General features: G+C 43.9%; 1 protein-coding gene across 5 annotated transcripts in view; it reads right to left on the bottom strand.

The window, feature by feature from the left end:
* The window catches only part of eps8l2 (EPS8 signaling adaptor L2), a 237,256-nt gene that overhangs the window by 66,297 nt on the left and 143,151 nt on the right, over window positions 1-27,808 (bottom strand). For all 5 annotated transcript variants that reach the window (XM_067993818.1, XM_067993819.1, XM_067993817.1 and 2 more), the window contains 10 exons: window positions 20,925-20,989; window positions 20,164-20,325; window positions 19,242-19,391; window positions 17,754-17,833; window positions 16,268-16,398; window positions 15,924-16,006; window positions 12,874-13,000; window positions 12,314-12,402; window positions 9,914-9,988; window positions 2,444-2,592 (listed from right to left, as the gene is read on the bottom strand). In XM_067993818.1, coding sequence (XP_067849919.1) covers window positions 2,444-2,592; window positions 9,914-9,988; window positions 12,314-12,402; window positions 12,874-13,000; window positions 15,924-16,006; window positions 16,268-16,398; window positions 17,754-17,833; window positions 19,242-19,391; window positions 20,164-20,325; window positions 20,925-20,989 — 1,111 coding nt within the window. The remainder of the gene's footprint in view (window positions 1-2,443; window positions 2,593-9,913; window positions 9,989-12,313; window positions 12,403-12,873; window positions 13,001-15,923; window positions 16,007-16,267; window positions 16,399-17,753; window positions 17,834-19,241; window positions 19,392-20,163; window positions 20,326-20,924; window positions 20,990-27,808) is intronic.

Genomic DNA, 27,808 nt, shown 5'->3' with positions numbered 1-27,808 from the left:
TAACAGTGTCTTTGTTTAGTTCCCACTTTCTAATTCTTTCTGCTTCCTTCCCTCTATCTTTATTAGTCCTCCACTCTTTTCTGCCTCTGTATGCCTCTCACAAACTTTTTCTCATTCTCTGTATCTTTGTCTCTGACTCTTTTCCTCACTCTTTCCCTCACCCTGTTTTTATAAGTTCCTCCTTCGATTTGCCTCCTCTCTATTTTATGCACCTCCCATTCTTTCTGTACGTCTTTCACATGCTTTCTCTCTGTATGTCCCTCTTTTTTATAAAATACTGGGCAGATGCAAATGCGAGTTATTCGTGATAGATTTGGGTGAATCAGAGATATCAACAAACAGGTTAATGTTATTTCCACCCACAAGGGAATTACGCTCTTAAGACTCGATTTCAGCTGCTCCCATCGAGCAAAAACCATGTGGGGAGGTGTAGTTAAAATAATAGGAGTCACTTACCTCCACCAATCCCGCTTCTTTCCCACCATGTCCTGATATTAATCTGCTCTATTGAGCAGGAAACCCTGCAGGAAGGATGCAGGGTCCTACTTTAAATATACTGATCAGGTCCGATGATGTTATCCTGAGGCCTGACCGGGGGGGCAGTGTCACCTTGCCCGTCAGCTGAAACCTGCCGGGAGCCAGATCCTGGGCCAGAAGAGGCCTAGAAGGTAAATTTTAAATTTATTTTTCAGGTTTCCTTGTGAGGCCAGGAGGGGCTCCTCCGGGCCTCACAAGGAAGCTATGGGCTTCCCTTGCACCGGGCTGCCCCCTTCACAGCCAGTGCCTCCGCTCCCCCCACCGGTCGCAGCCAATGTTTCTCCTTCTCCCTGATCGCAGCCAGTGCCTCCCCTTTTCCCCAATTGCAGCCAGTGTTTCCCCCCACCCCCCCGACTGCTGATCACAGCCAAAGCCTCCACTAACTGCTGGGACCATTCCTATGGGTCTCCAGATACTGCCTCCTGCCACAATTTCCTGCTTCCGTCCGCCGGCCAGGCTGTCAATCTGGCTGGCTGTCAGGCAGGAGTCTGCATTCTTTTATGGCATCCACGTCCCCGGCCTTGCTGGATTCATCGCTCGCTATCAGGCTCCCCCGCTCCCTCCCCGACTCTCTGTTAATAAAGGGGCCTTAGTTGCACAATAAACCTCTCCGGAAGATTGAACCAGAGAATAAGGTGCTGTAATACAAGCTCTGTTCTGCAGGGGGTGCTATCACATTAACTTTTACATCCTTGTAAGTACAAAGAAGAGACGCAGATGCTAGAAATCTGAAATAAAAGCAGGAAATATTGGAGCTACACAGGAGATTGATCTGTGTGTAACCGAGAAAGATAGATAAATGTATCAATTCCGATGATGGGTCACATCTGAGTCACTAAGGTGTCTTTTTTCTTTACCATTATGTATCCGGCTTGTAATTTTATCTTTGCTGATGCTCCTGTTATTACAGAACAGAAACACTATAGCACTAAGTGTGCACTGATGTAAGAATGCCCTCGAGTTTGCTTGTACTAAGCTAGTGAATCAGTATAATATCACTGGCCTTAAATGAAACCACAGTGATGGCTTTACATTACACATTGTGTATTGGTTCATTAGGCCATTATCACCTGTCTATCACAGCCCATTGTCCATAAAAATGTAAAACTTGAAAACACGCTAGTTTATGTAGCGTTCAATTCTCCCCTTCTCTTCTGAAGGCACTAACTCTTGCTGGTCATGGTTGGACGCCCACATCCCAAGAATAAAATAAAACTAACTGAAGTTACTCGGCTGGTATAGGTATCAAATAAAAGCAAAGTGTTTTGAAACAATTAGTGATATTCCCTGATAGCTCTGTAGCTAAAGTGACTGGCCTGTGGAAGGAAAGTCTGAGCTTCTGCTGTTGGCGGAGATGGACGAGCAGCTGACCGACGGGATACAAATGAAGACCTGCTTCGCCGGGAGTTAAAATTGACCCTTAGGTATCTCATTCCCCTTCCCTGACTTGAATCATTCCACCTGTTGGTAGATCAATGTCGGTAGCTGCCATGGAAACCTCTAACACCAGACTCTCTCCATTTCCTATCTGTAGGAGGACATGTAAGCTCTGAGTGCAGGGTCAGCAACATCTCGACTACACACCAGTTAATTACTGACAATTCATTTACATGTGTCACTGTACAGATCATGTGTGTCTCAGCATTTTCTACCACTGCATAACTGAAGAAGCCAATATTTGAGAGCAGGGCAAGCTGTGTAGGAGATGCCAGGAGAGCCAGTATTCATTCGTCAGGCACTGAAGTTAAATCCAGCAGTTTTATAAATGGTTATCTCAAATATTGTACAATCAGACACAATATTGTACAATCCTGCACAACTAGCAGAGATCATCCATACAACATGCATCGTTATATGTAATTTTTGCGATTGACTTACTGCAGGAAATAGGATCTTGTTTCCTCACCTGGACCTGGTCCATGTCTCTCCCAGTGACTCCCATAGCGCCATCTCTTTAGGAGTTAGGTGGCCCTTTAGAAAATCTGTAGCGTCCTTGGAAAGCAGAGGGCTTGTAATGGACTTGGGCACTTCGGGTCCTCCGACACTCCGAACCACCTGCCCAACACAGCATCACATAAGAACGAAAGCCAAAAAGAATGAGGACAAATTCATTGCAAACAAATCACTATCAAATTGTTTGATTTATAAAGTGAGCTTCCTCTGTTCTTTTTTTTAAAAAAAGTATGCTTTACAGTTTGTAAATTAGATGTTTAATTATATATTCATAACAGAAACCCCAAAAAACTGTATCTGGAATTTCAACCTCAAGTTCAAACATGTGCATTTTCCAGCATGAGTCATTAGATTCTTATCGGGAGCAGAAATGCTAACTAATATATCCCTTCCCTAGCCCAGGGGCCTCGAAGGCCAAATGTAGCTCTCCATAAGCCACCTAACTCATCACAGACTGGGAATTGAACCCGAGAACTTTAGTACTGCACCGTGGGATAGAATGGTCGCAATGAGGCCCAATTTTGACGACCAATATCCGGCATCCCAAGGACGCCTAGAAAACGTCCGAACCGGAACTGGTCCCTTAAGTATGTAAATGAGGGGCTTGACACCTGTTTTAGGTCCCCTCACAGTAAATGGACAGCAATGAGTGGGGTAGGCCTCATCAGCCTGCCCTGCTCAGGATTCTTCAGTGGCTGCTGTGGCCTAAGCTGCGGTCACCAATGAAAGGTTATGTTTTTTAAACAATTTTTTTTAAAAATGCTCCCCTAACACCACAGTCATTGCAATCGTATACGTGAACGCTGAGTGAGAACAGGATCAGATTTGGTTTGATGCACTCCATAGTTCAATGACCAGCTGTAGGAGTGCTACAGTTGGCCTCAGCATACTGAGTTAGGAATGGGAAATTCAGCCAGGATTCCTTGCCTTTGAAAGTTATCAAAGTGACTCAAAAACCAGGAAATGTTTTATTCCTGTAATATTAACCCTAAACTACTAAAATAAAGAATAAAATAGAATTTAACTAAAAATTAAACACTATTTCTGATCATCCAGTTGCAACTAGTTCCTCTTTATTCTTCCTTTCCCATTTTTTAAACTTTAATTTTTCTCTTTTTTTTCCTACCTAATCTAACCTATCCCAACATTCCTAAAATATTAAGGTACCTTTACCTACTTGGTGCTTCTTCATTTTGAAGGTGGGAGCATATTTAACTGGATGGAAATCTGCTCAAAAGACTAGTGTTTGAGCCAATCTAAAACTCAAAACTTGGAAGAATGACAACTATGCATCACAGATATGTGCAAGTTAACCTTCGCTGCATTTTTACATTAAGACCAGGAAGAGGGATTTTGAGGAAGGATACTTGCCGACAACTATCAGATGATTAACAAGGCCGAACAAAAGCTTGGTATGTGGGTGGGGCGATCCCTCTGCATAACCGGCAGGAACCTGGTGATAAGGTGTGAGGTGTTGCTCTATGTGGCCAGAATCTGGCCCATTCTCCACAACTCCGCCGTCACAGTCACCCGAGCTATCTTCCACTTTGTCTGGAGGTCCAAGGTAGAACGCGTCCGCAGGGTCACCATGTACAAGACCCCGGACAAAGTGGGGAAGAGGGTCCCGAACGCTGCTCGTCTGCTGATGGTCACCTTTGTGTGTGGCAGCCTCAGGATATGTGTAGGGCACCAGTACGCAAACACCAAGGCCTCGATATTAGAGTGGAGGTGGGATGGCAGCGGGGGGGAGGGGTGATTGGACGTGTGGGTAACCTGCCCAATAAAAAAATGTCCGTTTCCCACGTGATCACAAGTCAATTGGAGCCACTTAACGTGGCTTCCAGGTTTTCCGTTGGAAAGCTGCGCAGTGGGCGGACAGCGCACCCGCATCACAGGCTGTCAGCTAGAGGAGCTCTATTTAAAGGGGTAGTCCTCCAATGGCTGCTCCTGGAGCAAACACCCACACAGCACAATGTAGCAGCACAGAGGAAAGACTGCTACAAGATTCAATGATGCCTCACTCCAGGTGCCACTGGATGGGGTGAGGAGGAGGAGGGATGTCTTCTACCCGGCCGACGGGAGGAAGTGGCCTGCCTCTGTCACCAAGAAGGCCTGGCTCGAGGTGGCAGAGGAGGTCACCAGCAGCAGCAACATCTCCTGCGCCAGGAAGTGCTTCAATGACCTAACTAGGTCAACCAAAGTGAGTACATTTACTGATTCTCCTACATTCCGTCTTCCACATCACCGCCCCCACCCCCAACTCATTCTGCACTGCCAACACTACTCTATCACATCACTCCCCACATCCAATTAAGGCTCATCTTCAACTTACCTGCACTTCCTCAGCACTTCCTCACCTCCCCATTACTCACCCCACCACTACCACTCAACCCAATCCTCATACAATGTCATGGCTCTGTCTCATACTCACCCTCTGATGCATCTCTTTCATGGTCAGCCGCACCCAAACCAATGCATTCATTGGTTGACCATGTCACCATCACTCACTCGTGTCTGTATTTTCTCCCGTTATAGGAGAAGAGAGCTCAGAACGCACGGGAGAGGGCAAGGACCGGAGGGGGGCCGCAACAAATCGTCGTCCTCACACTTGCGGAGCAGGAGGCGCTGGAGCTCAGCCGCACCCTCGAGTGCCTGTCCGTCGGGGACGCCGAGACTGGCACCCGACAAACGTCTGGTGACATAACTTTAACATTCAGCACACACAATATGAATTGATGTTAAAATGCCTTGTCATCTTCAGCACCTCAGTATGCTCATCGCAACATGACACATCTGTGATCATGCTTAATATTGCCTTCTGTTCTCTTACAGGGCCTTCACCCACCGCCGTGACGGCAGAGGACGATTCCTCAGAGGACCTGCCGGTCTCTGAGGGTGCACCGTCACATCTTAGTGAGCCATCCACCAGCGCAGATACTCAAAATTCGGTGGGTCCTAGTCCTCTGTTAGTTGGGTTGGCACCTGGTGAGTTACCACACACGTGAGCACGAGCAGACACTGGTGGCAGGGGCAGCTGCAGAGAATCCGCATCGGTGGGAGCACTCCTCTCCAGGCTCTGCTCAGCTGGATGCAGATGCTGAACCCTGGGGGCCATCCTTTAAAAGGAGAATGATCGAGAAACAGCAGCACATTTGCAAGGTGAGGTGAGAGTGACTGCCCTTGACATCAAGGCAGCATTTGACCGAGTGTGGCACCAAGGAGCCCTCGTAAAATTGAAGTCAATGGGAATCAGGGGGAAAACTCTCCAGTGGCTGGAGTCATACCTAGCACAAAGGAAGATGGTAGTGGTTGTTGGAGGCCAATCATCTCAGCCCCAGGGCATTGTTGCAGGAGTTCCTCAGGGCAGTGTCCTAGGCCCAACCATCTTCAGCTGCTTCATGAATGACCTTCCCTCCATCATAAGGTCAGAAATGGGGATGTTCGCTGATGACTGCAAAGTGTTCAGTTCCATTCGCAACCAGTCCGAGCCTGCATGCAGCAAGACCTGGACAACATCCAGGCTTGGGCTGATAAGTGGCAAGTAACATTCGCGCCAGATAAGTGCCAGGCAATGACCATCTCCAACAAGAGAGAGTCTAACCACCTCCCCTTGACATTCAACGGCATTACCATCGCCGAATCCCCCACCATCAACATCCTGGGGGTCACCATTGACCAGAAACTTAACTGGACCAGCCATATAAATACTGTGGCTACGAGAGCAGGTCAGAGGCTGGGTATTCTGTGGCGAGTGACTCACCTCCTGACTCCCCAAAGCCTTTCCACCATCTACAAGGCACAAGTCAGGAGTGTGATGGAATACTCTCCACTTGCCTGGATGAGTGCAGCTCCAACAACACTCAAGAAGCTCGACACCATCCAAGATAAAGCAGCCCGCTTGATTGGCACCCCATCCACCACCCTAAACATTCACTCCCTTCACCACCGGCGCACCGTGGCTGCAGTGTGTACCATCCACAGGATGCACTGCAGCAACTCGCCAAGGCTTCTTCGACAGCACCTCCCAAACCCGCGACCTCTACCACCTAGAAGGACAAGGGCAGCAGGCGCATGGGAACAACACCACCTGCACGTTCCCCTCCAAGTCACACACCATCCTGACTTGGAAATATATCGCCGTTCCTTCATTGTCGCTGGGTCAAAATCCTGGAACTCCCTTCCTAACAGCACTGTGGGAGAACCGTCACCACACGGACTGCAGCGGTTCAAGAAGGCGGCTCACCACCACCTTCTCGAGGGCAACTAGGGATGGGCAATAAATGCCGGCCTTGCCAGCGACGCCCACATCCCGTGAACGAATAAAAAAAAAAGGTGCTGGAACAGGTGCCACGCACACTCTCCACAATCGCGCAGAGGATGGAGGAGTCCAACTCCTGCATGAGTGGAATGGTGATACAGGTACAGGAGGGAATCTCTGAGATACTGTCACAGGGACGTGAGCAACTCTCTGAGATAGTGTAACAGGGACATGAGGGAATCTCTGAGATCGTGTCACAGGGACATGAGCAACTCTCTGAGATACTGTCATGGGTAAGTGAGGGAATGTCTGCGATGGAGAGAAGGCTAGCCTCCATTGAGCTTCAAGCACGGCTGACAAATGGAGGCCCTCACAACGGCTTTTCAGACTCACAGTGAACAACATTCTGCCGCCTTAGATAGGCCTTAGATAGACAGGCAGATACACAAGCACTGACCTTACAAGGCTTCACACATGTCCTCCAAACTGTCGTTCAGCAGAGTGGTAGGAGTGGTGTGGGCCTGGCCCAGGGGAGGGATGATGGCAAAAGGGGACACGGAAGTGCGGATGCTACTCCAAGCACTCCCACGTGTCACCCGTTGCCCCCCTCTCAACCAGTACCCACAATGGTGCCACCTCTCCAGGTGGCCGAGTCTGCCCCTGCACAGGTGCAGGTGGAGCAGTCTTTGGAGGGGCCCTCAGAGCCACAAAACCCAGAGGGCGTAGGCCCAAAGCATCCAAGCGGTCAGGGCATGAACAAGAGCAACCTGCCACTACCTCTGCTGCAGCCACAGGGACGCACCACGTAGGAAGTAGTTGGAAGAGAAAGGCGAAGGTTTTGTAAGCATGAAGAGTGTGCACAAGTGTGTTTGATGGTTGGTCATGTTTTTTATTTATATTAGCGTTTTGTTAAACTCACATTAAATATTATGATTGTCACCACTACTGCACGTCTTGCCCATTCTTGACTGGCTTTTGTGATAGGGCCCGTTCATGAGGTTCACCATGAACGGTGACACTTGATGCCACCCATTGGGTCACTTTACAGTGGGTGTATGTGTAGTTGCAGGGCTGTTTTGTGCAGGGAGGGGTGGGGGTGGGTGGCTGGTGTGGCCGCTGCTCTATCCAGGTGGTGTGAGGACTGGACTCCTCACACCGTCTGATGTTAGGAGAACCGTTCACATATCAGTGACTCCCTGGCCTCATGAGCAACCAGGTGAGCCGCTGCTGTGCCCATGGGTTCCTCCTGCTTCTCCTCCTCCTCCTCCTCCTCAAGGTGGGTGGCAGATGTGGATGGGGCCTCCTCAAGCAGTGCCCCTCTCTGTTGTTGCCCTCTGTGCTCTGTGCAGATGCCTGTGGCACAGCACTGTGTTGTGGAGCTCCACATGGCGGAGGTGGACGCCTTGCCTGGCGAGACTGGTGATGTTGCTTGTCCTTGGATGTAGTGGTGAATGCAGCCATGTTGTCCTCCATCCTGACCATGTGAGTTTGAGGGGGTCCGCAAAGTAGTTAAATATTTTTGAACAGCAGAATTTTGAGTGGAAAGTATGAATGTTCAGTGAAAACACACAAAGATCTTGCAGCCAAAACGTTGTCTGAAAGAACAGAGTGTCCTGGTGAAATAAGTGACCTTTTCTCCCCATCTGTTAAATAAGCATTAAAATGTCTCACTGGTTGCTGGCTGAAACACGTCTGTTGCAACATGGAGTGTTTCCCACAGCACGGAAAACACGCTGAGGATGCTTCAAAATCGCACCCCTGCCAAAATGTGGAGAAAATTAAGTACTTCAAGTACTTAAACTAGCTCAACAACTGTGTAAATGATCATCCCGCCGGCTTTAATTGCCGGTGGGACTTCCGCATTCGGGAGACGCGCGCGCACCCAGACACATCAATGGGGAACCCGGAAGTCTGCGGGCTCCGAACCTGAAAGGGATTTCCCTGATTTTCAGAGCCCCCCCCCCGCCCCCAACGCACCCGCAATTTCCTGGGAAAATTGAACCCCAAGTGTTACTACGTGCTGGGTTTCTACCTGTCCAACTCACTGAGAAAGCTGGGTTTGGCCACGCTGGCCGAGCAGGCACAGGACGTCCCATCCAGCTGGACCGTCCCCATCCCCCCCCTCACCTGTCCCAGGTGGAAAAGTTCCTGAGGAGGAACCCCTTCGACCACAAAGCCGTCAGACAGTGGTTGACACGAAGCAAGGAACTGAGAGGGTGGACTCGATCGGTTCCTTCCCCGACCAGACGGTCGAGGCCATTTGCAGAAAGTCTCATAGCTGGAATAGACCAACAGGATGGTGGTGAGAAAGGCCCTCCCAGTGCGGTCCTTCCTACATACACGGAATCTCAGCGCCACTGCGAGCTGCCCTCGAGGCTGTGGCAGGGAAGAGACCGCCTTCCACCTCCTGATGGGCTGCCCCTTTGCGCAGAGAGTGTGGAGAGAGATGCGTTGGTATCTGTCTCAGTTCAACCCCAACAGTTCGGTAACACAGGACGCTGTGCTGTATGGACTGTTCCCTGGGACGCGCACCGAGACAGATATCACCTGCAGCTGGAAGACCATCAACTCGGTGAAGGAGGCCCTTTGGGCCGCCCGAAACACGCTGGTCTTTCAACTGAAGGAGCTGTCCACGACTGAGTGTTGCCGACTGGCATACTCAAAGGTGCAGGAGTACGTGCTGCGGGACGCACTGAGGCGAGGTGCAAAGGCTATGCAAAGGCTCTATGGGGAAAGGCCACCGTTTAGAGCCTTCCCGCCATTGTATGCCGAGGGGCTGGAATCAGGGAAAAACCCCCTCGAGGAGAATGTAAAATGATAAATGAATGTAATGCAATGTACTGTATCTGTAACCTGTAATGACTGTAATGAAATGAGGCACCCGAGGGTGCCATGAACTGTATGTACAATGTATGGTGCATAACTGTATTGATTGTACCGGGACCATTGAATTGTACTGTACATACTGTTGCAAATGATATGATCTGTATTGTTTTGTTTGAAGTGTGACTTGACATTGTATTGTATGTACCTTTACAAATTTTATGAATAAAGTATATTTTGAAATATAAGAAAAAGACTGTCTGGTGATTAACACCCCCCACCCCCCAATCCCCCACCATTGCATAAAGCATCCTTTATCAGTACAAGGTTTTGTTACTTTACCAATTCGAGTGGTCCAAACAGGAAATGAAGCAACTCCACTGCATTTGGATTTTGAATGTGCCTCTTCAGTTTAGCCTACAAAGAAAAGATTCAGATCAGTGACAGTGTTTGTCAGTCCTCAGAACTAGTAGCCATTGGCAGACAATTTTCTAACCAGAGCATCACATTTGATTAAAAAAAATATTGCACATCGTTAAATTGATCAATAATTCATCATATTTCTCCTTAATAATTTGTAGATTCAACGATCCTGTTAAAAGCTTAATTTTGAGGAGGCTCAGGATATTTGTGCATAGAGATTTCAAGCTTCTTACAACAAGATAGATACTTAGACAGACAAATACACAGAGAGATGGACAGACAGATTGCCAAAAAGATGTAAGCCCTAATTTTAATTACGGGTGGGTGGCAAACAGTCTTGACCTCTGCAGTATAAGGCCCGAGAGATTTGAACTCCTGGGACTCAGCTGCATGTCCCTGGTAAGTTTCCCAATCGAATCCAGTGGGGAGAAGCAGTTGGCTGGCGGGCAGGAGCGCAATATCAGGTGGCAGGAGGCCGTTACCGGGGACCAAAGGAATTGTCCCCGGCATTCAGGAGGAGATTTGGAAGGTCCATTGACTGGGGGGGGGGCAGGGGTGGGGGGAGGGGGAATGGGAGGCCTCGGCTTTCTTCGTGGGGCCCAGGAGAGCATTCCTGATCCTTCTGCCTCCACAAGGAAAGTAAAAATAAAATTTATTTCTTTGGGCCTCTTCTGGCCTCAGATCCTCTTCCTGCTTGGTTGACCTGGTGGGAAAGCTACAACCGCTTCCCAGCTCAGGCATATGGTTAAAATTGCAGTCGGGCCCCGATGATGCCATTGAAGCCCGATCTGCATATTTAAAGAAGGACCCCACCGGTTTCCAGCGGGTGGCCTTTTTCCCTGCTCAGAAGAGTAGGTTAAAATTGTAGTCTGTGGGAAGAGAATGGGATGTTGGTGGGTGAGTCACGCGGGCAATTTAAATGCCCGCCCGCCCGCCCGCCTGCCTGGTTTCCGCTGGGTGAGTAGGGTTAAATTGATCTCTCTAGTTTTTGGGAAAGTGACCATTTTAAGCAATCTAAGGAGACGTATGGCATCTGTCAAATTCATGGGAAAATTTCCTCCCTAAAATTTTAATAAATCACGTGTACCTTGACCTCTTTACTGTTTGGTTCTTGTAGAGGTTGCTCATGTGGCATGTTGCATCTGTGCGACATTTCAAATTCTGTAGTGATATCAATGAATGGAAAATTGTGGAGAGTGCTCCTGTGATTTTCCAATATGCACTGGCTGCATGTGAGATCCCGCCCAGCAACATGGGGCCTCGCGATATTAACCTTACTGTTCATGAGACCTCTCCTTCCCTGCATCTGTTACTCTCTCTCTCCAGTATTACTCACTCCCTGCATCTGTTACTCTCTCTCTCCGGTATTACTCACTCCCTGCATCTGTTATTCTCTCTCCCTGGTATTTCTCACTCCCTGCATCTGTTGCTCTATGGAAGACAGAAGAGTTAGTCCCAATTCAGGTTAACCTCTCCCTCTTGCACGGGCAGGAGGTTCATTCCGAAAATCTCACTGAACCTGACGAACAGGCAGTCGTGCCCATTGGCCTGGTAGCGAGTAAGATCAGAGTCTCTCTGATCCAAAGGCTCTCATCCCTTCTGTCTGGACAGAATTAAATCCAGTCTCAAATATTCCAGTTTTACCTTTTCCATACAATTTACTATCTTATGTATCACCTCTCAGTTACCTCCTTTCAAGGCTGAAAAGTCTGTTTTTCTGATCTCTGACACTGAAGATCAGCCTGGTTACTCTTCTCTGAATCATTTCTAATGCTTGAATATCACCTTTGTGTCTCAGTGACAGACTGCATGTAGTACCCAAGTTGTGGTCCAACAAGTGCCTTTCACAATTTCAGTACTCTACTGTTTTGGCTACAGAGTTCAGCATTCTATATGCTTTGTTGATTGCTGCTCTGCAGTGGATAGACAGCCCTACTTGAATGACTATAGTTGACTAACCTACTGAGACTCGGGTAGACTTATAAACCTGCCACCCGGATGTAAAACTGCCATGGTGGATCGATTGCCCGTAATAGAAACAACTCGATTTTCCTTTCCAATTGAAATGAAAATCAGGCAGTTTCTATCCTGGATGGTCGATCTACAACACCAATTTTACCCCCAGACAGCAAATTGAAAGTGTACCCCTCACTGTCCAGGCTAACACATTAATAGCCATAGTGTCTTCAGGAGAGGAAAAAGTTGAAAAAGGCTGCTCTAATGTTTGAGTCACAGCTTCACATGGCATCAAGTAAATTACACATCGTCTAATGTGCTTAAAGTTAAAACGTCCCCCATGTCTTCCAGGTGAGTTCTTACCAGCATATTCAAGGTCAGCTTGATCTTTTGCAAACAGTCAGTGAATTCCGCTGGCAATGGTGGCTTCGCTCTCAGAGTAAGCATACCCTCTGTGTAGTAGAGAGAAAAGATGATATTAAACGGTTCACTGATTTGTTAAACATTACTACTTTATATCTTAAGTATGGCGCACACAGCATAATGCTAATACTGGTACCTATATAACAAAAAACTAGACACGCATGTCATTCGTACAGCAAAAGTATAATAACTTTCTCATTTAGGTCACTGGAGGGTCTCTCCTCTGTGTGTTTATAAAGTGAGAGATATAAGGAACAGAGCAAAGAGTAGGGCAGAAGTGCGGAAAAGAAAGTAATAGTCAATGGAAGGGAATGAGATAGGTATGTGGAGAGAGAAAGGGGGAAAATGGAAAGGAGAGATCAGGAGAAAGGAAAGAGCAGGAGAAAAGAGGAGTGAGAAGGGAAAGTGAGGGGAAGGAAGGAAAAAGCAGAGGAAATAGGGGAAGGGGATAAGAGAGGAAAACAGGGAGGAGAAGGTAAGAGAAGGGGAGCAGTTCATACCTGCTGGTGCCTTCCTTTTGTTCTTCTTGGATCTTTTCCTTTGGTTCAGCTGACTGAAGGCCTCAGCAGCCTTCTGAAGTTTGGCTACAAAGAACTCAATGTCATCCAGTGTGCAATTCAGAATTTGCTGGAGAAAACAAATCATGGTCCCGGTTGGATGACAATGGTGTGAGTCACAAAGACTAAATCAATAATAGCCGAGTTAAAATCTGAGCAGACTATCATTTCATTACAGAGGATACAATTTCATTAGGTTTAAGCTGACATTTTTTCTGAAGCTTAAGGAAACAGCAGTTGGGCTCAACGGACATTTGACACATGCATAGCTGGAGTGCTGAAGACAGCCATATTCCAGCTACCCAACACCTACCGTTTCTTACCTTTGATGGCTCCACTCTTCACCTTTCTTCATCCATTGACATTTTTGGCCTCACTACTCTCTCTGACCTCAAACAATATTCTCACATCTTCATTCCTAACATTGCCTCCAAGTAGTTCAGCTTCTTCTTTTGTGGCATAAACTTTCTCCATCAGCAAGTTTTAACTGTCTATAAAGCAAAAGTCCATCATTGATTTTAAAATGGCTCCCATTTGTTCCCATTTCTCTGGCAGCTCTTCTAGTGCCACTTTCATACTTCTGAACAGGATAGAGAAAAAGTTCATTCGTGATTCTCCTCTTACCTCCAGTCACTAAGTCCTCTCTCTGATTCAATCTTTCTTATCTCTCTATTTTATCCATACTACTACAGTTAGTGCTCCTCTGAATATCCATCTCTTGTTCTTCTTGCCCTCCAAATACACTGCTGACATACTCTTCCTCCTCCTTGCATCCTCATTGTGTTAAATTAAGATTCGCTGCAGTGCCTCCCACTCGTTCTCTCCAGGACTTCACAACTGCGCAGCTCCTTAAGTCTTCTCTTCCTCCTACAAGCTACATGTTTTTAAAACCTGAATTTGGGGTCATCTAATCACTACTCCTTGATTTAACTAGCCTTCTCTCTGATTTTCTTCAACCACTGGTGTCGTGTTGAGCTTGTTGATCTTGACTCTTCACGAGATTTCTCGAGTAATACATACAGATCTGTACCTTTGATTGGTCTTGAACATTTACAATTGGTAAAACTCTTCTTTGATATCACAACATGGGCTTATTTTTGGTCCCTTCTTTCTCATGAAAGAATTTCAATAGTCTAGTTTTTAATGAAAACATTTCCTGAAGTAGGCATGCCATCTAAACTGCACAATAGTCTCCAGAGAGAGACATTTCAGGATTGAGTGGCTCAACGCTTCAAATCTTGGTGAAAATTGTTTTATTGGGTCATCTTTTGGGGGATTTCGGAACTGCTGATCCACTTCTTACTCCTAACAACATGGCAAACTCAGCAATGTTAGAAGCAGCTAAGTCCCTTGGTGGCTTAGTGAGGAAATGCCTTGCATGTTATAGTACTGAACAATGCAGACCAGAAGATCCCTGGGACCTAAGCTGCAGAGCAGTCCCACAGATTTTCAGGGTAAACACTCCTAACATCCTGCAGTGCCCAGTCCCTTTTAGGAAGTTCCTTTTTGCTGTATGTACTTCTTACAAAATCATTGTAGTGTAGAATGGATTTCATGTAATTAACTGTTACATTTTTAAATTGTGCAAATAAAAAAAACCAAATGAAATGTAGGTGAAGAAAAAGCATGGGCCTTTTCTTTCATTGTAATGACTGGCAGTTTGTGCATTCTTGAAAGTTACATTACAATGGCACAAACTTATACAATTAAAAAGGAATAGAGTCACTTAAAAAATATATTTTGCAGAAGTCACAATATTTGTTATTCACTGTCATCCTTGAAGTGTTAGTGAGGCAGGAACGTCATATGAAAACAGCACAGGTGACATAATCTGGCCACATTACTGCTATCTACACTATCCTATTGATGCTGAGACATGGGTGTGTATCCTTACTGTAGATGGAGTTTGACTTCCAGAGGTAGACTGTACATTGCTCATCACTCTCATAAGCTGTGCATGGAATTTTACTATCACAACATTGACAAATATTTCCAGAACTTTTGTTTCCAAAAATGAAAATCCCCTCTTTTTAATGTACTTTTCTGCCCTTCCAAATCTCTTGGCTCTTTTCTGCACAAGGGACTATAACATTTGCTATTGAAGGTATGTGACAGTGACGCAGAAGTGACTATCCTTCCATCATGGCCTCTCTCCCTGTGCGGAAACATTTGGCCTACACTTGGCACTATCCCTATGGTGGCAAGGTTCAGCCTGGCAACTCAGTACTTGGCTAATGAAGCATGCAAACTCCCACCTCACTATTTTGTGACATAATGTGTTTATGCTTCAAAGCTGCCTCTGAATTTTTTTATTCCTCGACAAAATTTTCCTCTCCTCTCTCGAAAGCATGATTCCTTACTGGGATACAGTTACATAAGGCAACGTCATGTAACTCTGGTACTTCACCCAAGTGGCCATTATTCATGAATGATTCTTGATAATGACAATTAGCAGGCTATTCGAGTGTGTGTGTGAGTGTGTGTGTGTGTGTGTGTGTGTGTGTGTGTGAACCCAGACTGATTTTCCCTTCCTAATACTGGGCCACTGGCGTTAACTGCAGCATCCCTATCACCACCTCGCTGAAGAACAGCTAATTTGGCCAGACCAAGATCAAAGTGGGACCTTCCTGTTCTATGTGGCCCAGCCTTCATGGGATAAACTCGCTGAGGTATCGAGGGAGCTTCTGAAATTATTCTTCATCAATAGAGATAATAAAATTACCTCACAACTATCTCTTTCATTGGCCAGATTTCAAACATCAAGGATAATACTAGGACCAGTGTGCGATGATTTTCCTACAGTGGAGTCTTTTAATCTCAAAAGCAACAAGCTTTGTTGTTCATTTTTAAAAATAATTTCCAAGAAGGACATCAACAGATAAATAATAGAAAACCTATTTCCATAAATCTGCTACAGGTTTCTAAAGTGGCATTACAAATGTCTAATTTGCTCAGTTGCAGGGTTTACATTTTTAGAATGCATTACTACTTACCACATCTTTCTCGATCTTTTGAGCTTGGGCTTCAGGTGACTCCTCGTGATTCTCGGAACTGATGCTTCTCCGATCGTGTTCCACTGCGGGACGACATCCAACAGTTAGTCATCACACACAACAAATTCTTCCTCATCAAAAGAAAAAAAACAAATGCCTTACTTTTTTTTCTAAATTGCGACAGCGGCACGTTTATGCGATGGAAAGCGATTAAAAAGAGCAAAGGCGAATGCACACAGACAGCTGCCCAGGATCAGCATGCTGCTCAGGAGCTCCTTTCTCAGTGTGTTCTTCAGAAGCATGCTGGATTGCATCTATTTGCTCGATTTCTCAGATTGTTTTACCTTGGTCATTTTGTGCCGTCAGGGCAGCAGCTCGACTCTTGACGGTGCCAGGAGGAGGGGCAGGTGCAAAATTATGAGGGGGCGAGGGGATTATTGTCTCACGCTGTTTCTTCATTTTCTCTTGATTCACCCTGGTGAGAGAGTCAAGATTACAATGTGCTGACTGAGAATGTCACTGCAATTAAATGAAAACCTGGTAAAGACAGTGTGACTGTTCGACCTCAACAAAACAAAAATCTCATCAGTGACTAGTTTCATTACAAGAGGCGGGTGACAGAAACAGCTTTAGAATATTTGAATGTGAATTAGCCACAAAGAAATATTAAAGAATATTAAAGACAAGATGGCCTGTTGGCACTGTGCGATGGTCTTCTAGTATCAGGCACATAGGTTCATATTTGCAGTTCCCTGCCTGCCAAGTTCCCAATTCTGATTCATGTCGTCAGGTACTGAGCAAAGGTCTGTTACTTTCCCACAGGGAGGGGAGGGGACAATTGACAAACAAGTCACTGTTCTCCATCCCTGTGCCACTTCCTGATGGTCAGAGCAGTGGCAGAATAATCAGGAATGTGGCAACAGGTTTTCCGCCCACCATCCCTACCATAGAAAAAAACCTACAATGGCAAGAAAAATAAATCCTAAAATATCACTGCATGGTTTAATAATGGGACAGCATTACACTGTCAATTCTTGGGTGTAGGAATATACATGCAATTGTAGTACAGATTTATTTCAACATTGTTTTCGCAGCAGTGGGAAAGGGGAAGAAAAAAAGAAAAAAGAAGTTATGGCCACAATGGATATGTTCTTTGGGGAGATATTCAGATACACGTTTTGTACCAATGGATATGATTGCCATGGCTGGTTAATCCAATATAAAATACACACAAGTGATATTTTGTGGCAGAAAAAGAGTATGTTAAGAGTCTTGATTCTGTTGGTGAAGAATCACAATGTCCAGAAGTTTACAGTGACTAAATGCTTCATATTTATTACACAAGATTCCAGGAATTACACCAGTTTTTGGGGATTACATTATATAATTCTATCTGTTTTCCACAAAAAGCATAAACCAGTGGCCACTAATTGTTCTTGGTTAAGTTGCTTCTCAGTTTGGTGAGTTTCAATCACACCAGAGTTAGTCTGTGTAAATGTTTTGCATGTTTAAGACAGGAAAGCAGGCTGAACTTTTTTGTGGAGTAAATTAGCCGGGAAGGTTAAATGGATTCAAGAGACAATTCAATTCGCTTCCAGAGAGATAATGGATTGAGGGATATGGTGAACTCTATCTCCCACAAGGACTGCAATGATTCAAATATAAGGCCCACTACCACCTTTTCAGAGCACCTGGGGATGGGCAATGAATGTGGTCTTGCCAGCATCACCCACACCCCAAGAACAAATTTTAAAAATGGGCAGATAGGGTTGATTGTTGGTCCAAAAAGCTTTTCCCCACTCTTAAAATTCTTGTTTTAAATGTATTTACTTCAGGGTCTGTGGTCGGATTTTCTGTCCACCCTTGCAGTCGGAGATTGCACTCTCAACATCCGCATGAATCATCTCAGCCTGCAGAAAGATCAGACAAGGAATAAACGGATCACATCACATAATGTAACAACAGCTGTAGTTACAATCGAACATGTTCGCAGGAAGGAAGCATGGCGGTGTGCTGTACTGAGATTCCTCTGCATGGAACCATTAGCAGAAGGAAGTCTGAGATTACTGATCTTTCACCCACAAGACTGTGAAGAGCTGCTCAATGTAAGTGGTTGTTTTTTTGCTATAGGCAATGGGGAAATTGGACAGAAAATCACCCAAGCTGTTCTTGTGTACGCACAAGAAGTCAGTTGTATGCACCAGTGTCACAGACCTTGGAACAGCTGCCCTCCTACTCCTGTACCCTACAATTCTCTCAATTGGGAATGATGTGAGACCCAGGTGAACTAAACTGAATAGTGGAGAAAAACTACTTTGGGGAAAAAAAAAGGAGCCTTATACTCATACACAGATTAATGTCAAGGTGACAAGATTGATACCTTGGTTTCATGATAGCTTAGGCATGTTGTTGAATTTCTGGTTTGTTGAAATGCTACTGTACAGATACCAGCAGCATACAAACATGCTCAGTTATATGCACATTGTCGGCCATAGTTTTGTATTATGTTTTTGTTACTATTTGCCAAAATGAAATAGGAGCCTAGAAATCTCTATTGGACCAAATGCTGGAATATGGGATTAGAGTAGACAGGGCTTGATGGCCGGCGCGGACACGATGGGCCGAAGGGCCTCTATCCGTGCTGTATGACTCTCGAAATCTCGGCAGTGTAACAGCACCAAGAAGTGCAGTGGGATGGGGCTTCCATCCGCCATCCTGATGTGGTGCTGACCTCGCTGGAAATTGTGGCGTCCGCTAATTAGAATATTCATTGGAATGCAGGCTGTGTTAATTCAACCTGCAACACCTAATATCTTGACTAGGACTACTAGTTTACAGCGACTGAATAAATCAAATTCTGTTTTTATTGCATGGGATTGAGGGATTTTTATCGGCATATTGGGAATGGAATTCTGCAATCGCACCCCTGTATAATTAGGGTCACTGGTTTATTGGTGACTGAATAATAGTTTTTATTACTTCAGATTACACAATTTTCTCGGAATTTACCAATGTTTCGGGGATTGCATTCTGCTATATGTCCATTTTTTGTAACCATGGTTACTACCATATCACAATGTTTTTTATTCAACAAATTTTGCATCAAAACAAATTGACACATCACCACTAGGAAAATCTTCATCAAATTATGAGCCAGTTTCACTGATAACATGAATAATATCACCATTGTGTATACACTATTGAGTCACAATTTACATCTCTTAACACTGCCGTAACTATCAGTTTAATGTCATAACCAGAAACCCCGCTGCCCCCCTCACCCCCACCATCTTGGCTCCTCTCTGCACAGTTACTCACCCCGACCTCGTCGCAGTTGAAGAAATGCATATCGGGTTTTTGCTGGTCTGAGTCTTGACACATGAGCAATAAAACAGATGGGTATTTGGACTGGTTGAGTACAGTTTGGCAGTGATGCACTATGTTTAGTGGAAAGTTCTCTAGTTCATCCTATAGACATCAAACAGAAGATTGAGCAAAGCATACAAAAGAACAGGAATGGAGGCTTACCTCTTCTGAACAGTTACATAGAAGTTACATTGCTGTGGACTGCTACTAAGCTATTCAGTATCATAATCAGCCAGGACTACAACTGAACAAGTAAAGCTTGGAAAAAAAACTCAACAGCAGATGGGACAGACTGCCCGCAGCAGGGTGCCAATGCTAACACCAGTTGCTTAAAGATGTTCTTATTAGCAGTGCAGTAGCTGACTGGCAAAGCATTTGAAAATTCACACTGAATTATATGTTACATTGTGTGTGTGCTCAAAGCTGGAGCACAGAAGATATGCACATTGGTAAATCAGTTCACGATAAATCCAAAGCTATTTTGTTTTAAGAAACAAAAAAAATCTCCTCCTCTCCGAAAGGTGTTGACTTTTGTTGGGGTATGGTTTTACAGGCACGGTCGCCCTCCAACACCTTGTCCAAGCAACCATTTTTCACATGTGACCCTAGGCAGTGAAAGTTAGCAGGCAATTTGATCATGGGAGGCATCGAAGCCAAGTCAGGTCCTAATTGAGATAGAGAACTCAGTGATTTCGGAAGGGAGGGATGCAGGCAGGAACCTGCAACCCACCACTCTATGATAGCGCACTTTGGTGCTGTCATAGCACTATCATCACTTTGCTCCAAAATTCTGCACTGATTCCATGTGGCTGACAATCTTAAAAGGGACCCGCTCTCTGTTTCAATGTTAAAAACAAAATCCAGGTAGTCTTACCTGATTTTCACTGTCCAGTAGTCTAATGGCTTTGTCATTCACTTGCAGCAGCATTTCCTGAGTCCACACCTTCCCCTTCGAGTCCAGCTGCAGCAGTTTCTTGATGCCATCATCTATTGTCACAATGGACTCGCTCCTGTCCATTGCAAATGTGGCGAGATGCTGGAAGTAGAAACAAACAATAGATCTATATGTCTTACAGCTTGTCTTACAGATCAACCAGGTGTGATTATATTAATCCACTGAGGACCTGCAGCATTTTGCCCATCTCCCGCTTTTTAAGATAATGGACTAGAATTTTACATTATCCAGAAACTGCAGAGAGATACCTTCCATGTGTGACTGTTATTGTGTTCTACAATATTTTCGATTTCATATAAAAGTAATGCTGCATTTCATTATTGACAATCTTTATCTGTTTCCTGCCATGCACAAATCTCTAGCCAGGAGTCATGGGGATAGGGATGTGACCTAATGCTAGATCTTTGGCAGTGCTGTTCTGTACCTATAGACGTAGCTCTGGGCCAGCCATCACCCCTCGCTCTCACTACTGACAAGAACTGTGAATTTTGTTGTTACGCATCTATATAGTAGCACAGAATTATAATGTATGTATTTTGTAGTATTAATCTGCCTGGAATAGTACATATCTGGGGCAGAGACCTAATTTATTTCAATGGGCTGGAAGAACTCACATTAACCAACCCAAACCCCCTTGGGAGCCTCGTCACTTGTAGCAGTTCATTCATTAACAGCATTACCTCCACATGGTACTGTGAAGTCTCTTGCATGATAACATTGGAATTGGAATACTTCTTTCGTTGCTCTGTAACAAATAGAGAGAATTAATCAAAAATGCTGGACCTGACAGAATGATAAGCTTTTGAAAAGCATCCTTTGTTTCTGAGAGGAAAGGGTAAATGTATGTGCTTATCAAGGAGAGGGACTGTCAGTACTGAGAATAGAACAATTTTTCATATTAGGCTATGGGGAGAGAGTGCTACTCTCAGCCCACATAAAATGTGTGCTCCCCGGCTACCTCTGACCACCAGTTCTGAAACATAAAGCACAAGAATAGAAAAGGCTGAGGTAGCAGGAAATAAAAACATATCTTTCATAGAAACACCTAGATTTATCACTACATCTCTGTTACATATTTGGGTCTGCCAGAAATACCTTCTCAGGTTCAGCGGCATCAGTCATTCCCATAAGTGGATCACACATCCGTCACATCCCGGAGTTGACTCACACAGCCCAATATCTACTTATATACGATAGTGTAATCCAACAGTGTAACAATAGGACTCCCGGTGATCTGAACAGGATATTGTCTCTTTCAAACATATCCTCATGTTTGCTTTTCCAATCTTTCAGCAGGTGAACTGTTCCTATCTTGGTGAGACTAGGCCAGAATGAAACTATTTTGTTTCTCAGAAAGCAAATGACGTACAAACCAACAGTTATCACTTAATTCAATTAAGACAACCGGTCTTTGCGTAATAATAAACAAAATAATGAACATGCTATGCTACCCCACGTCAATAAGTCATCTTGCTTGACTTAGACAAAATAATTTCTAACTGCACGCCTGCATCCTAGCCTTATTAGTCTGAGTGAAAAGAGGGTTAGCCTCTTTCTGTTCAAAAATCTGGTTGCCCAAATATCTTTCCATCCCTATTTTATCTCCCGATGCTCACGACCAAAGGGGAGAGCATATGCCAGACAACCCCTGCTGAGCACCTGAGACCAGAGACTTCCCAAAACTATGGGTGTGAGGTGTTTATTAATTACTGAAACAAAGCAATAAATTGCTTATTGTTTTCAGTCTTTGGGGAAACAACTCAAATGTTTAGCTCTTTAGCATTTTAATCACCTTTTATCTCAGTCCCCCCCCCTCTAAACTTGTGTGAATACACTTTGCTTCAAAAATCCAATATTTAAGAGTTGCTCTTTTCCAAATCCTTTCTATGGAAAAATAGTTTTAAAAAATCCCAAAAGGTGACAGTCTCTTATGGTGTTGCTTGTGGATTGACAAGTGGAGTCCTAATGTACCTCTATCAGCTCTCTGAAAGAGTTATCCCCCACATAGTTTCATTGTTCTGGCCTTTTTCAATACCTTATAACATTTTTCTTTTTCACTATTTATCCACCTCCCTTTTAAAAGCTATTATGGATTCTGGTTCCATCACTGTTTCTGGTAGGCCATTCCATGTCCTAACAAATCCTCTTTGTAAAAAACAATTCTCCTAATCTCTTTCTTTGCTCTTTCAGTGATGATCTTAAGAATATGCCTTCTAGTTACTGACTCACTGACCAACAGAAATATTTTTTTCTAGGTTTACCTTGTAAAAATTTGGAACACCTTGATCAGATCTCCTATTAACCTTCTTTGTTCCAATAAAGAAGCCTCAGCTTCTCAAGTCTCTCCTCATAACTAAAACCTCTTATCCCTAGCATCATCTTAGTGAATCACTTCTGCACCTTCTCCATGATCTTTATATCTCTCCTATAGTAAGGTGATTAAAATGGGACACAATATTCTAATTGCAGCGTAACCAATATTTTGTATAGGATTTACATTACTTAGTTATTGATATGAGTTACTGCAGTCTCCGGAGCTTGCTTGATTATTTTAAGCAAGAGGAATTTTCTATAGTTTTTTCTTCTCCAAAATGATGCCAAGGTTTTTTCTCTTTTTTATGCCTTTCCCAAGAGATTGCATGAATCTGGGGAGTGGGAGGAAATTGATGGTGCAGGTAGGCTGCACCAGGTCTGGATGGGATGGGCTTGATGGACCCACTGGTCTTTTCCTGTCTTTTATCGTAGGTTTCTTATGTACTTCTTTGCTTTTGTGCTCTATGCCCCTATTTATAAAACCCGAGATTTACTGCTCTACCGAATGCTGCACTTAAAGAGTTAATTGTAAACAATTTTACAACACCAAGTTATAGTCCAGCAATTTTATTTTAAATTCACAAGCTTTCGGAGATTTTCTCCTTCCTCAGGTAAATGTTTCAAGATCTCCTTGAAGCCTACGCATTTATACTTAAAGAGTTAGGTATCTGAACCCCTAAGTATCTCTGCTCCTCTACTCATTTTTGGGTTTTACCATTTAATATATATGTCTTCTCCCTGTTCTTCCTTGCGTTTCCCTGCATTAAATTTAATTTGACATCTATTTGCCCAATCTACTAACTTGTCTATCCTCCTGAAATTGCTTACAGTTAAGCACACATCCTATTTTTGTGTCACCTGCAAATCTTGATATTGTGCTCCCTATATCTAAGTCTAGATCATATATATCGGCATATACTGGCATGGAAACCGGCTAGGTTGGCACAGAAACCGGCGTAAATTTCTATGTCATTTCTATGTAAGTCTGTTCCAGAAAATTCATTTCATATATCTACATAAAATTAATTTCCTGGAACACACTTACACAGAATCGGCGCCGAAATTTACGCCAATTTTGCCATCGGGAACTTACGCTCAAATTTCCTAAGAATTGCATTATTATACGCATGATTGTAAAAACTGGCGTAAAGCAAGCTGAAATCAGCGTAAACAATTCGGGCCCAAGGAAAGCATGGAACTACGCCATCTTCATTCTTTAAGTCCATCTTTATCTGATTGATGTTATGAAAATTAAACTTTGAATCCATCAAACCATCATTTATGCACATGTGATGCACAGAAAATGCTTTTCTCTTTTTAACGTACCTGATACCATAAAAAAGCATTCAAATATATAGAAAATACAATGCTGGTCTCAGTCAGGATGTAACTTGAGAGCAGTGCAAATGATCAAGGAAATATGCGTGTAGTGAATCTTCAGCCTAAAACTGCATAAATTGATTGCGCATGAATTTATTCAGGGAAAACCGCTCTCACGTTGTAGTTACACCAACATTTTCCAGGAAATTATAGGCCAATATGTATATATAAAAGCACGACTGTTCATATCTCTCTAGTCTGAAAAACACCCATTGTCCTTTAAGCAACTTCCGATCCATGTTATCACACTCATCCTCCTGAAAATTAAGACCATGTGCCTTAATTTTATCAACAAGCTTCCTATGCAGCACTTTATCAAATGCCTTTTGAAAATCCATATACACAACATCCACTGCATTTCACTTGTCAATACACTCCGTTATTTCCTCAAAGAACGCATTTAATTTTGTCAGATGTGACCTGCCTTTGGCAAATCCATGCTGGTTGTCCTTAATTAACTCATGCCTTTCTAATTACTATTAATTTTCTGTCATATTATGGCCTTTAGAAACTTATCCTCTGCTGGCTGGTCTACAGTTATCTGATTTATCCCTTTTTGAACAGAAGTTAGCAAGCCTCCAATCCTTTAGCATAACTTCTATATCCAAGGATGTTTGAAAGATCGCAGTCAGACCTTCTGCTATTTCTTCTCTAATTGATTTCAACATTCTAAGATACATGCTATCAGGACCCAGTCTCTTTTCCAGTTAAAGTTCCACCAATTCTTTCAGTACTACTTCCATATCTAAAGTTATCTTACCTAATTGCTCCCTCCTCTTGTATCCTTTTATTCCCACTATCGCACTCTTGTGTGAAAACAAAGATAAAGTACTCATTTAGTATTTCTGTTATTCCTTTGTCCGCCATAAGATTTGCTTTTTCATTTCTAATTGGCCCAGTCCTTTTGTTAACTATTCTTTTACTTTTCATGTTTATATAATCCTTTGCTATATCGCTTTGCGCCATTTGCAAGTCTTTCTTCAAACCCCCTCTTAACTTTTCTAATCTTTATTACTTCCCCTCTACATTTTCCATATTTGGTTTGATTTTCTTTTGCATTATTGGCCTGTATTTATCCCATACCTTTTTTAAAAATCTCATTTTAATTTTAGTTTCTCTACTCATTCAAGGAATTCCATCTTTTACTGCGCCACCTTTACTTCTTGTGGGAATATGTTTAATCTGTACCCTAATTGTTTCCTGTTTGAATGGTTCTGTGTGTTTGTGCACTCTCTTATTTGCCAATTTTTCTTACTAGTTCATCTAGTCTAGTTACCTTTTTATCTCATTGATTTTTTTTTCTCTTTATTAAGTACCTTTATCTTTGACAGTTGCCTCTCCTTTTCAGTATTCAACCTTAATTATATTATGGGATGAATCATTGTGCCAAATCACTTGCCCTGCACATGCCCACCAGGAACTGAATTGAAACTGCCCATTCTCTAGCCCTCAATTAAAAGAATACTGGGTATGAAACAAAGTGTGGAACTCAGTTGGCATGATTCAGAGTAATTGTTATTAAAAGATAGAGTGCCTATATCAAAATGTAAAATAAGTGCACTATATTTATAGCTGCAGCACACACAGGGCTCTGTTTATTTTACAAACAAAGGATCACATCACCAGGATTTGAAGTTCTTGCAATAGTACCAGAGTATTTGGGCTGAGTTAGTAGAAGGATCAATATTGAAGTATTTCCCCAGTAATATGTTGTTTTGATAAGAGATATTGTAGTAAAGTGATATTACACCTTAGGCAAAGTAAGTAGTCATACCAGAGACTTGTATGGACTATTTTCAGCATGTTTTAATTTCCTGTTCTGTGTAAGTATTCTCCTTGTGCTGGTGAGGATGAAGTGTAGGACAAAGCTCTCAAAACTGTTGCAATTTATGAGCACAAAAACAACAAAGAAAGGCAAAGTGTCCAAGAAGCAATGAAGAGACTGTTTATGATAAAGAACCGTGGGAAGGCAAAAGAACAACAAAGAGCCATGGGGCCTCATGGAAAGAGGTGGGAGGGAGTGTTTCCATCCCTCCCGCGTCACTTCTCTGTCATTGTCTTGGACAGGTGCCCAAATGCAAGGGCGCTCAAAGAATCTGGTGGTGGGTCTCGCAGCTGGGACCTCCTCAGGTCGGAGTGTCTGAGGGAACCAGGCAGCAAGCAAGGGAGGCCATAAAGATAAGCTGCACACTACTCTTGTAGCCTCCCAATTGTTTTTCATGCTTGGAGGCCTTCTGGCTGCTGCTCTCCAATAGTAGCTGGAAGGCCCTGATGCAGGTGGCCAGTCCCACAGCTCCAAGCCTCTCAGTGGGCAGACCTGTGCCATCTCATAACCCAATCCACCAAACTCAGGCACTCTGAATCCTGAACAGGTGGAGTGCACTTCAGGTATAAGTGAATGACAGCACACCATGATAAATAGGGATTCTCTTTCATTCTTTGCATACTTGTTGGTGTGCTTGGACTTGTATTTATATAGCAAATCAGTCAGAAAATATAGAGATGATTGAGGAAAAGTCTGGCCACAGTATTGAAGCACTGGTGCGAAAACCTGAGAATTTAAAGAGGCGAGTGCTGTTGTCCAGCCACACATACCCAGGCTTTTGTGAATTATTAGCTTTAGCCCAGCCCACACTATGCATAAGTTCCACAGAGAGCAGCTGTGTTTACTATATCCAGTAGCACCTGAAATCTGACCCAAATATGCAAAGAAGAGGATCAAGCAGTGGTTGCTTTTCAACGAGAAATGATAAAAGAGACAGCATCGCAAAAGGCACTCAAATAAGATATTGGATGATGGAGTGGGTTAAAACATAATGAGGGTAGGGGTAATTTCTGTAAAGGTTCTCCTGCTTGTCCGCTGCAATGTTGGCAACTTTGGTAGATAAGCTGCAGAAACCCCGGAAAAATGGCATAACTGGTTGGAAATTCAAATTCGGACTTGCAGTATGCAAAGTAATGGGATGTAATCAAGACTACAAATAATCATCATAAAACTCAGCAACGGGGCAAAACAGCATGTCTAAAATTGTGAATTATGCATTCAGTTGCTGTTGGCCTCCCTAACACTTTGCACTATAAACCCATATATAATACCCATTGTACATAGCTTCTTCAATAATTTATAAAATGATACAAGACATCCTCACTATAATATATCCCTTCCTACATCTAAAATGTCACAGCCTTCTGATGTACACCCCTATTGTTTATACAGATCCTTCACTTACTGAGGGCCACTGTAAAGTACCCACTGGGTTACACACAATTATGTAATTTGCATCAGAGAAACACTGGCCACATAAATTTGTGGCTGTGCCAGCATACTCTTGCTTTGACTTTGGCAGGAGTACATCGGTAAGGCTGTAGACTAGGCCTGGATATGCTGGGTCCCTGCCTAGGGTTTCCTCAATGGCCTGTTGGGGCGGAATCTCTATCACCACCCCCCCAAACATGGCCATCAATGTAGGAGGGGGTGAGGACTCTGAACATCGGTGTTCCAGTACTCCAGGCCTTCAATGGCACTCATCCTATGGTCGGTGGGTGTAGGCATGGTCAGAGACCAGTGATATTTCTCTAACAGAGGCAGAAGTGGGACTCACGTGAGGTTCTAGACTGGGAATTGAGGTCTGGATTTTAGGAGCCACTGTATCATGGAAGTCTCATTGGATCATTTCCAGTGGACATCACTACATGCAGCATGATGCTAAGGCCTTACTGAAATATCAGTGGTCGTCCTTCAAAGGAGAGTGCTAGCATTACTTTCAATAGAAAGCACTTCCTCCATTTGTGTAATAGTGAGATGAAAAATCAAAATATTTCCACCCGTTTCAAAACATATTCGCTGGGAATTTCCTCAGGGGCTCTGCTG

This window comes from Heptranchias perlo, chromosome 12 (genome assembly GCF_035084215.1).
Source record: "Heptranchias perlo isolate sHepPer1 chromosome 12, sHepPer1.hap1, whole genome shotgun sequence".
Classification (NCBI taxonomy): Eukaryota; Metazoa; Chordata; class Chondrichthyes; order Hexanchiformes; family Hexanchidae; genus Heptranchias; species Heptranchias perlo.
Note: the sequence above shows the minus strand (reverse complement) of the source record. Positions and strands in the feature narration are given on the sequence as shown.